Source organism: Mobula birostris, chromosome 12, assembly GCF_030028105.1.
Source record: "Mobula birostris isolate sMobBir1 chromosome 12, sMobBir1.hap1, whole genome shotgun sequence".
In the NCBI taxonomy this organism is placed as follows: Eukaryota; Metazoa; Chordata; class Chondrichthyes; order Myliobatiformes; family Myliobatidae; genus Mobula; species Mobula birostris.
In genome coordinates, this window is record NC_092381.1 from 6,730,909 (window position 1) to 6,743,122 (window position 12,214).

The 12,214-nt window shown below is 45.6% G+C and overlaps 1 protein-coding gene across 1 annotated transcript in view; it reads right to left on the reverse strand.

The window, feature by feature from the left end:
• Positions 1 to 3,960: 3,960 nt before the first annotated feature.
• The window catches only part of LOC140206429 (lysophosphatidic acid receptor 3-like), a 37,722-nt gene continuing 29,468 nt past the window's right edge, over positions 3,961 to 12,214 (reverse strand). The window contains exons 3-4 of the mRNA XM_072274797.1: positions 6,116 to 6,436; positions 3,961 to 3,995 (exon numbers count right to left, since the gene is read on the reverse strand). Of these exons, the coding sequence (XP_072130898.1) occupies positions 3,961 to 3,995; positions 6,116 to 6,436 (356 nt within the window). The remainder of the gene's footprint in view (positions 3,996 to 6,115; positions 6,437 to 12,214) is intronic.

Below are 12,214 nucleotides of genomic sequence, written 5' to 3' on the forward strand. Positions count from 1 at the left end.
ACACGGACACACACACACACACACACACAGATACACACACACACACGCACACACACACACACACACACACAGACACACAGACATACACACACACACGCACACACACACACACGCACACACAGACACACAGACATACACACACACACAGACACACACACTCACAGACACACACATTCGGAACAGGTTTCCCATGGTCTTTCTATATTACTCACATTACAGTCAGAGCCCTTTGCATATTAGTGTGTAAGCAATGCCCATTGTCACTGGCCTACAGCTCCTCATGGAGAGGATGGAGAGATATCCCATGTACTGTGTATTGTTTTGTTTAAGATTGGGTGAGACTAGAGCTGGGTGTCATAGGTCAAGGCTGAAAGGTGAAACGTCTAAGGGAAGCTGAAGAATGTTCAGAGGACGATTTAAGTGCTGTGACGGGTACAGGCTGAACTGAGGCAACGAGATCTGAGCACCAGAGCGATCGAGGCAATTGAACCCAATGTTCAGCCGTTACTTATCACCAAGCCAGATTGAAAAGGTCAAGGTGTCAGGGCCTGAAGCGAGGGACGGCTGGCTCAGCTTACTAATCCATGACATTCACTCAGCTCAGGACTGAGCTATGAGACTTGGACTCTTCATGGTCTTCAGTTCAGAATGCCATTTGCTTGCAGTTACTGTTTGCATGATTTGAGTTTTTTTTTCTACACATTGGATATTCAACAGTCTTTTTTTAGTGTGTTTCTGTGTTTTGTGGCTGCCTGTTAGGAGACAAATCTCAAGGCTGTATAATGTATACATACTTTGATAATAAATGTACTTTGAACTTTGAAATTTGAGGGCAACTATCTTCACTCGGAGGGCAGTGAGAGTGTGGAACGAGCTACCAGCAGAAGTGGTCCATGCAGGTTTGATTTCAACATTGAAGAGTAGTTTGGATAGGCACATGGATGAGAGGGGTTTGGAGGGCTTTGGTCCAAGAAGGAATTGATCGGACTAGACAGAATAACAGTTTGGTATGCTCTAGATGGGTTAAAGGCCCTGTTTTTGTTGCTATAGTGTTTTATGACTCTGAGCTATATGGTATTAACTTACTTATAGAAATATTTTAGTTAATGTGCTGTATGCGATAAGTGGGTGCACTGTGGTCTGGAGGAACCCTTGTTTCATTTGGTCGTATAGATGTACAGCTAGATGACAATACACTTGAACTTGACAGACACAGACATACTCATACACATTCACCCATACATTAACATACACAAATTCATACATGCACACACTCACACAGATACATACATACACACACGCACACACACACACAAAGACTCATTCATACACATGCTCACACACAGATACATGTCTACACATAATTATACACATATTCATACATATATTCACACACAAACATATACATACACATGTCCATACTGTGACAAGAATACACATAGATTAAGATGTGGCTGTCCTGGGCTGGCACCAGTGGGATCAGTGTTGGTCTGCCACCTGTCTTCAGGAGAGAGAGAGATAAGGAAAACAATGGAGCAGCATTTGGAGATGTTAATGAAGGGACGGGAGAGAGTAACAGAAGGAGAGAGCTGTCAAGATCGGCTCCCCCTTTGAACCCCGAACTGTTTAAAGTGATGGACAGGCGATACCCCAGCAAGGGGATAAAAAGGGACAGGTTCACTAAGTCAAGACACACACGACACCCGAGGTAACGAGACCCTGGAAGCGGTGCGTCTCTCACAGGTGGGTGGGAAGTTTTGGAAGGCCGGTTGCGGGACCAGGCCATAGACCCACAGGGTGGAAAGGCACAATCGGCGGGAACCTGGTGTGTGTCCACCCTTGCCTGGGTGCCGGGTTCACCACAGAGAAACGATCGTATCTGGAAACGGAGAGGTCACGGTCGGTGACCTCAGATGACATCACAAAGGACTCGCCCGAAAGCTGACTGCGAAGGTCTGTGTGGAAGCTGTTTGAATATTCATTCGTTTTGCTCTCTCTCTCCTTCCCCCCACTGTCCATCTCCCACGGCAGTGATTACTGCGAACTGAACTGAACTAAATTGAACTGAACTTTGCGTCACTTTGAAACTGGTCATTTACCCCTAGACAACGATAGAGCTTGATTGATCCTGTTATCCTAATTCTGTGTACATGGGTGTTTATCATTGCTGAACTGTTGCATTTATTATCCTTTTGACTAGAGTACTGTGTTGCTTGTTTCTTTAATAAAACTTTCTTAGTTCTAGTAATCCAGACTCCAACTGAGTGATCCATTTCTGCTGGTTTGGCAACCCAGTTACGGGGTACCTAACAATACACATATTCACACGTGCTTGCACACACACACACACACACACACACACACACACACACACACACACACACACACACACGTTTCTTTGAAGTGCAATGGAATTCCATCGTGTTATAGGGTTAAATACACCATTTAATTGAACATATACAGTAAATGTGCATTATGTACATTTCACTAATATACAGTACAAAAGATAAACAAATACATATTTCCCATCATATATGTACAGGCCATTCAGCCCATCTAATTTCATACCATTTAACATATTACTGATGGAAGGCAGAGCAGGCAGAGAGGACAAAATGTGGCCACACAGCGAGGAAAAGTAAACTGTACGGCCCAGGTCAGCGATGTCGCCAGACACTGGGACTGAGTGTCATCAGCAGTGTCCTCTGGTCCTAAGCTCCCCCATTAGAGGAGACAGCCTCCCGATGTCCATTCTATCTAGGCCTTTGGATACTTGGATAGGTTTCAATAAGGCCGCCTTTCATTCTTTTATATTCCAGTTTTTGTTTTAACCGGACTGATAGCAGTGTCAATAGGACAGCGTGGCACCCTGGGGTGGGGAGGGTGGCATGATAGTGTAGCAGTTAGTACAATCACTTTGTAGCACCAGCAATCACCAATCAGGGCTGGACTTCTCATGCTTTCCATAAGGAGTTTCTACATTCTCCCCGTGACCGTGTGGGTTTCCTCCTGGTGCTCGGGCTTCCTCCCACAGTCCAAAGTTTAACGTTAGTAAGTTGTGGGTGCTGTGGGAGTTGTGGCATCTGCCGACTGCTCCCAGCACGTCCTCAGACTGTGTTGGTCATTAACACAAATAACACTTCTCACTGTATGGTTTGATGTACTTGATAAATAAATCTAATCTCTTTAAGACACTTAATCTCCCTAAGACACTTGGTCAGAACCCTTGGTCAGAACATAATTTATCTCCACCTCTCAATCCAGTCAAATGTCATAGCACTTCCCTTTCTCTCATGGTCTACTCTCCTCTCCTATCAGATTCCTTCTTCTTCAACCCTTTACCTTTTCTACATATCACCTCCCAGCTTCTTACTTCAGCACCCTCTGGCACCAACCCTCTTTCCACCAATCACCTTCTAGCTTGTCCACAACAGTTCCTCTGGTGAAAGTTGTGCTGCTGGGGAAACGGTGATCTAGAATTGAAGCCGAGTGACAAAAGTGCATTAATGTATTTCCAAGTCAGGATGGAGGGCAACCTGTAGGCGGTTGCGGCCTCCCCTGCATCAGGTGTCCATGCCCTTTATGCAGAGCTGTTGGAGATATCCAGGTGATTTAACAGCAATTAATTTGCACAAAATTCAGGCTGTGCCTAGGACCAAACGGCACAGACTCGGAACACAATGACTTCCCTTCAGAGCAGAGATGAGGAGGAATTTCCTTGGCCAAAGGGTGGTGAATCTGTGGAATTCATTTTCACAGATGGTTGTGGAGGCCAAGTCATTGAGTATATTTAAACCAGAGATTGAAAGGTTCTTGATTAATCAGGGAGTCAAAGGTTACAGGGAGAAGGCAGGAGTAAGGGACTGAGGGATAATAAATCAGCCATGATGAATGTGCATCATTTACGGTTGGATGTCGAACCAACAGACTGGCGAGAATGATGGCTGGTGTCCACCCTGGTCATGAGTTGTTGCTGTGTTCCAGGATCGGAGTTCCTGGAACAGGGGGCACAAGTGATAGTGACATCATTCAGTGAGACTGGACTTCAAGGCCTAGTTATCAGGGTTCCGTCATTGGAAAACCTGGCGTTCAAGGCCTAGTGGTCAGGGTCATCAGCAAGTCCTGGGGTCAAAACCAAAGGTCGAAGCCCAAAACCCAAAAGTCAATTGAAAGACCAGAAGTCAATATCAAAGCCTGGGTCTGTGTGTCTACTGAGGAAACTGGATCCCAATGTCTTCAAATCTGTGAACCTGCTGGAGGCTGGAGTCCAGTGATAGTCTGTCCTGGGGTGGGAGGAGAGTGAGTGAGTGTGTGTGTGTGTTAGGAACAGGGTGTGCAATGTGTGTGTTGGGAACAGGGTGTGTGTGTGTGTTTGGAACAGGCTGTGTGTGTGATAGGAACAGGGTGTGCATGTGTGTGTTTAGGGCGGGGTGTGTGTGTTAAGAAGTGTGTGTGTGTGTGTGTGTGTGAGTGTATGTGTTAGTAACAGGGTGTGTTTGGAAGTGTATGTGTTAGTAACAGCATGTGAATGTGTGTGTGTGAGTGTGTGTTAGTAACAGGGCGTGTATGTGTGTGTGTGAGTAACAGGGTGTATGTGTCAGTAACAAGGTGTGTGTGTGTGCGTGTGTGTGTGTGTGTGTGTGAGTGTGTGTGTGTACAGGGTGTGTTTTAGTAACAGGGTGTGTGTATGTGTGTGTGTGTGTGTGTGTGTGTGTGTCAGTAACAGGGTGCGTGTGTCAGTAACAGGGTGTGTGTGTGTTAGGAACAGGGTGTGTATGTGTTACTAACAGGGTGTGTTTGATATTACTGTGTCAGTAACAGGGTGTGTTTGCTGTTATTGTGTCAGTAACAGGGTGTGTTTGCTGTTACTGTGTCAGTAACATGGTGTGTTTGCTGTTACTGCTGCTTGTTGTGTTTTGTGTGTGCTGCTGACATAGTGGACATGCTATGTTGGCATCGAAATATGAAGTGACACTTGCAGGCTGCCCCCAGCACATCCTTAGGTTGTGTTGTTTGTTGACACAAACAACAGATTTCGCGTGGGAGAAATAAAACTGAATCTGAGTTCAAAGGGAAGTCATTGATGAAACAGCTGAAGATAAGTGGGCCAGAGAATCTCAGACAGTGGGCTGGGATAATTGATGCTCTAACAGCCATGGGAATGTTTTCCCCACGGGCTGCACTTGCTCAGGCACTATCTCAAAGAGCAGCCCTGGAGCACAGTTCTTCTGGACTAAGTTTATCCAAAGCACTCCTATACTTCATTAGGAGTTGGAGAAGCCTTGGTACATCACCAAAGACGGTCGCAAGTTTCTACAGACGTATGGTGGAGAACTTTCTAACTGGTTGCATCACTGTCTGGTGTGGAGGGGCTGCTGCACAGGATCGGAAAAGGCTGCAGTAGTCTCAGCCAGCTCCATCATGAGCACCAGCCTCCTCAGCATCAAGGACATCGTCAAAAGGCAATGCTTCAAAAAGGCAGCATCCATCATTAAGAACCCCCATCACCCAGGACATGCCCGCTTCTTATTGCTACCGTCAGGGAGGAGGTACAGGAGCCTAAAGACACACAATCAATGTTTTAGGAACAACTTCTTCCCTTACACCATCAGATTTCTGGATGGACCATGAATCTGTGAATATTACCTTGCTATTTTGCTCTGTTTTATTTTTGTTATATAACTCACCATAATTTTTTATGTATTGCACTGTAGAGCTTCCATAAAACAACAGATTTCATGACATACAGTATGTCAGGGATAATAAATCTATTCTGATTCTGACTTGCAAATCATCCAGTGCCTCTTCACGGTCCGTCTCACCAACGTCAATATCAACCATGTTTTAAACCCTGGTGTGCAGTTTGCATGAGCGATTCTCAACATGAAAATCAAGGCCAAGAAGCCTCTTGTTTAAGGGGAAAACCTGCTCTCTGAGTGGAAGGGAGGCAACAGGAGGCATGAGAAGTTCAGTTCACATACCATGAGCGCACGACCACGGAAAACGTTGCTTCAAAGAGGTCACAGTAAGAACCTTGTAGAACTTCATAAGTTTGTGTTCCATTAGCTCACTGAGAGTTTCGGAAACCTATCCAAGGATTGGTCAGGGGACCTGCCTGCCTCGTCAATGGTAACCTGATGCTGGTAGGTTTTAATCGGTCCACTAATGTCAGATACTGTGCTCTGCCGGTGAAATCCTGAATTCAGGTCCTCTAGCTGCATCCCACCGCTCCGACCACAACCGAGGCAGAACAAACACTTTATACTTTTCCAGATCTCCCGATCCCTGTACGAGTAAATGAGGGGGTTGACCAGAGAGTTCAGCAGGGCCAGGATAAGGAACCATTTCTTTAAGCCCTCCAGGTTACAGCTGGTGCAGTAGAGGCCATCGAGGAGGACCAGGACCAGCCCAGGTGTCCAGCAGATGATGAATGTACCTGAAGCATAAGGACATGGTGAGAGTTAGACCGTAACACCATAAGACTCAGGAGCTGAGTGAGGCCATTCAGCCCATCGAGCCCACTCTGCAAACCTGTCACAGCTGATATATTCCCCCTCTCAACCCATTCTCTATCTTTTCATCATAGACTTTGACACCCTGACTAATCAAGAACCTATCAACCTCTGCTTTAAATACACCCAATGACGGTCTCAGCAGCCGCCTGTGACGGTGAATTCCACAGATTCACCAACCTTTGGCTGAAGAAGTTCTCTCTCATCTCTGTTCTAAAGGGACAAACTTGTATTCTAAGGCTGCGCGCTCTGATCCTAGACTTCCCCACTATAGGAAACATCGTCTCCACATCCACTCTATCCAGGCCTTTCAATTTTTGATAGGTTTCAGTGAAATCCCCCCTCCATTCTTCTGGAACGGATTGCAATTCTTAATCCATCATCTCAACCCAGTGATGGTGGGAGAGGGACAGCGCTCACTTTCAACGTCTCTACAACTCATTATTGTTTTCATATTATTTATTTTTGTTTACCTAATTTGTCTTCTTTGGCATTGTTTGTCGGTCTCTGTTTATGCGGAGCTTTTCATAAATCGATAGGTTTTATTTTATCTTCCTGCATACATATGGTTCCTTAAGGTTGTTACAGCCAGGGGGTGGTAATAGGGACAAGCTCCCACTACCCATTAAATGCTCCCAATGGCGTGTGCCTCTGACAACCAAGTCCAGCTCCTGGCCTTCACGTGTGGCTTAGCCACAAAGCCTGGCAGAACCGTTTCTACTGACAGCAGGAGCAAAGGCAGGTTACTGGCACCTTAAAACCAATTGCCTCAGGCAGATGGGGGTCATTAGCCATGGTTGGCAGCTCGTCCAGGAGAAGGAAAACTCTGATCTCAAGCCTCCACTGCCTTGCAGTTATACCCACTCATGGGAAAGGATTCGGGAGTCAACCCTGTTGGAAAAATCCAGAGCTGAAATCCCTAAGGCAGCCCTGCACTGCGTTCAATATTGACTGGTTACTCCTACGACTTTGCTGGTGTCAAACTGTATCGGTCTCCACTGTTCCTTTGGGTTTATCAGATGCATGGAGAGGAGGAGCAAAACTACATGGGGAACAGCTTGTTGTCCATATTGTACTGCCCCGTCCTAGACAGCTACGATGCATACCCATGGTCAATTCTGACCGATGGAGACCCTCATCTCACCATACATACACCGCATTAAAGTGAATCTCAAGGTAGTATATGGTAATTAACCTCCCCACCATTGATGATATCTTTAAAATGCAGTGCCTCAACAAAGCAGCATCTATCATCAAAGACTGCTACCGCCCAGGCCATGCTCTCTTCTCTCTACTACCATCGGAAAGAAGGTACAGGAGCCTCAGGACCCACACCACCAGGCTCAGGATCAGTTATTACCCCTCAACCAACAGACCCCCAAACCAGAGTAAATAATCTCACTCACCTCAACACTGAACTGATTCCACAACCTACAGACTCACTCTCAAGGACTCTATAACTCATCTTCTCATCTTTTTAAAAATTTACTTACACAATTTGCCTTCATTTGCGCATTAGTCGTTAGTCTTTGTTTTTCATAAATTCTGTTGTATTTCTTCATTTTCTGATAAAGTTAAATCTCAAGATGATATATGGTGACATATACGTAATTTGATAGGTTCCATAAGGTTATTATAGCTGGAGGTGTAATGGGGACAAGCTCCTACCTATTAAAGGCATGCAACTCAAAAAGCCTCTGACCATTAAGTCCAGCTCCTGGCCTTCAAGGGTGACTTAGTTACTAAGCCCTGCGGAACCATTTTTACTGACAGAAGGGGCAAAGGCAGGTCACTGGCGCCTTAAAACCAGTCGCTTTGGGTAGATGGGAGCTCTTCAGCCATCATTGGTAGGTCATCTAGGAGAAGAAATACTCTGATCTTAAACCTCCACTGCTTTGCGGCTATACCCACTTGTGGCGAAGGCCTTGGGCATAAACCCCAAGGGAAACATCTGGAATTGGAGCCCCTAAGACAGTCCTACATTGAGTTCAACGCTGACTGGCAACTCCTGTGATGCTGCTGGGACCAAACTGTATCGGTCTCTGCCGTTCCTTTGGGTTCATCAGACGCATGGAGAAGGGGAGCTTGCTGTATGGGCAACAGCTCGCTCTCCATATTGTACTGCCCTAGCTTACATATCTAGAGAGGTAGGACACAATATCCATCATCAACTCCGACCAACGGAGGCCTCACACGTACTTGGATAATAAATTTGCTTTGACTTTGCAAGATCGGAGTTTCATCAGCTACTTTCCTATGGTGAAGGAAGGAGATCTTATGTCTCTTGTCGGGTCAAATAAGACATTGATGGGACATGCAAATCTCTCCAATATTCCCCAACCCCACCCCTTTTTCAGAATCAGAATCTGGTTTACTGTCACTGACATATATCATGAAATGTGTTGCTCTGTGGCAGCAGTACAGTGCAATACATAATAAAAAATACTGTAAGTTAAAATAAGAAATGGGATTTATGTTCAGTTCTGGTCACCTTATTATAGGAGGGATGTGGAAGCTTTGGCGAAGGAGGATGAGAGATGACTTGACAGAGGTGTGCACGATAAGACCCATAGGCCGAATAGATAGCCAGTCTTTTTCTTAGGGCATCAATGGCTAATGAAAGGGAGCATATTTTTTTAAGGTGATTGGAGGAAAGTATAGAGGGGATGTCAGAAGTAAATCTTTTACTCAGAGTGAGGTGGATGTTTGGGTGGTGGTAGAGGAAGGTACTGTACCTGTCCAGGAGTCTCTTAAAAGACCCTATCGTATCTGCCTTCACCACTGTCGCCGGCAGCCCATTCCACGCACTCACCACTCTCTGCATAAAATACTTACCCCTGACATCTCCTCTGTACCTACTTCCAAGCACCTTAAAACTGTGCCCTTTTGTGCTAGCTATTTCAGCCCTAGAAAAAGCCTCTGACTATCCACACGATCAATGCCTCTCATCATCTTATACACCTCTATCAGGTCACCTCTCATCCTCCGTCGCTCCAAGAAAAAAAGGCCAAATTCACTCAACCCATTCTCATAAGGCATGCTCCCTAATCCAGGTAACATCCTTGTAAATCTCCTCTGCACCCTTTCTATGGTTTCCACATCCTTCCTGTAGTGAGGCGACCAGAACTGAGCACAGTTCTCCAAGTGGGTTCGCCTTCTATGGGCAAGCCTGTTCTGGATCCACAAAGCAATGTCCCTTTGGATCCCATGCCTCCTTACTTTCTCAATAAGCCTTGCATGGGGTACCTTATCAAATGCCTTGCTGAAATCCATATACACTACATCTACTGTTCAATCAGGCTCGTAAGGCACGACCTGCTGACTATTCCTAATCATATTATGCCTCTCCAAATGTTCATAAATCCTGCCCCTCAGGATTTTCTCCATCAACTTATCAACCATTGCAGTAAGACTCACTGGTTTATAATTTCCTGGGCTATCTCTACTTCCTTTCTTGAATAATGGAACAACATCAGCAACCCTCCAATCCTCCAGAACCTCTCTCATCCTCATTGATGATGCAAAGATCATCGCCAGAGGCTCAGCAATCTCCTCTCTCGCTGAGGGTACATCTCGACAATTCACAATGACCAATTAAACTACCAACTAGTAGGTCTTTGGACTGTGGGAGGAAACCGGAGCACCCGGAGGAAACCCACGCAGTCACGGGGAGACCGTACAAGCTCCAACAGGCAGTGGCAGGAATTGAACCTGGGTTGCTGGAACTGTAAGACGCTGTGCTAATCACTACGCTACTGTGCCAACCCAAATTCTGCACCTATGTCTCATGGTCTAACACAGTCTCGATAAAACATGAGCAGACTAAAATCAAATACAATACACAATGACGTTCTAAGTCATACTAAGTGATCGGGGTAGGTCAGATTTTGTATCCCAAGGCTGAGTGTTTATCCAAATATGACTGATTAACTCACAGTCTGGTATGTAAGTTCATCTCCTCCAAATCTATCTCACAACTCAGTAAGTAGAAGTGTAGAACCTATCTTATGTACTTATATTTATTGTGTTTTTATTGTTATTGTGTTCTTTATCTTACTACTTTTTTGTGCTGCCTCGGATCTGGAATTATTTCATTCGCCTTTCCATTTGTCTACTGGAAATAACATTAAAAAATCTTGGACACTGCCTTCTTATTATATTTTATATATTTTGAATTACATCTTTAAAAGGTGATGCCTCAAAGAACAGCAGCTTCCATCAGCCAGGACATGCCTTCTTCCTCATTGCTACCATCAACGAGGAAGTACAGGAGTCTGAAGACACACTCTCAGTATTTCAGGGACAGCTTCTTCACCTCTGTCATCAGATTTCTGAACGGACAATGAACCCAGGAACACTACTTCACTGTTTTTGGTCTCTTTTTACACAACTTGTTTCATGCTTCTCACAGCATGACCCCAACCCACCTTCCCTTCATCTGGTCTCACCTGCCACCTGCCAGGTGTACTCCTCCCCCTCCCTCCACCTTCTTATCCTAGCTTCTGTCCCCTTCTTTTCCAGTCCAGATGAAGGGACTCGGCCCAAAACTTTGGCAGTTTATTCATTTCCATAGCTGCTGCCTGACCTGCTGTGTTCCTCCAGCATTTTGTGTGTGCGTATTACTCTACAGTGAACTTGAACTTCTCTTGCCAGGATTTCACTACTCACTCAACCTGTCCACACATCACCTCAATACCTGGCCCTCCCATTCATTTTATTGCCATCAGCAAATGTGGGCCTTAGCATCATGCTCTCTTCTACAAGTCATTAATCTAGGTAGTTAATAATTATAAGCCAAAAGCAGGTCATAGGGACACTCCCTTAGTTACACCCAAACAGCCTGAAAACTTTTTCCCCACCCCCTAGATTTAATTTCCTGGTAACACACTTTACCAATACTGAGAGCTTTTGAATGATTGCATATTAAATCGTCATGTCATCTAAAACTTTGACAAACTTCTATTAACACACATCAAAGTTGCTGGTGAACGCAGCAGGGCCAGGCAGCATCTCTAGGAAGAGATACAGTCGACGTTTCAGGCCAAGACCCTTCGTCAGGACTAACTGAAGGAAGAGTGAGTAAGAGATTTGAAAGTGGGAGGGGGAGATCCAAAATGATAGGAGAAGATAGGAGGGGGAGGAATGGAGCCAAGAGCTGGACAGTTGTTTGGCAAAAGGGATATGAGAGGATCACGGGACAGGAGGTCCAGGGAGAAAGACAAGGGGGGGGGGACCCAGAGGATGGGCAAGAGGTATATTCAGAGGGACAGAGGGAGAAAAAGGAGAGTGAGAGAAAGAATGTGTGCATAAAAATAAGTAACAGATGGGGTACGAGGGGGAGGTGGGGCATTAGCGGAAGTTTGAGAAGTCGATGTTCATGCCATCATGTTGGAGGCTAACCAGACGGAATATAAGGTGTTGCTCCTCCAACCTGAGTGTGGCTTCACCTTTACAGTAGAAGAGGCCACGGATAGACATGTCAGAATGGGAATGGGATGTGGAATTAAAATGTGTGGCCACTGGGAGATCCTGCTTTCTCTGGCGGACAGAGCGTAAGTGTTCAGCAAAGCGGTCTCCCAGTCTGCGTCGGGTCTCGCCAATATATAAAAGGCCACATCGGGAGCACCGGACGCAGTATATCACCCCAGCCGACTCACAGGTGAAGTGTTGCCTCACCTGGAAGGACTGTTTGGGGCCCTGAA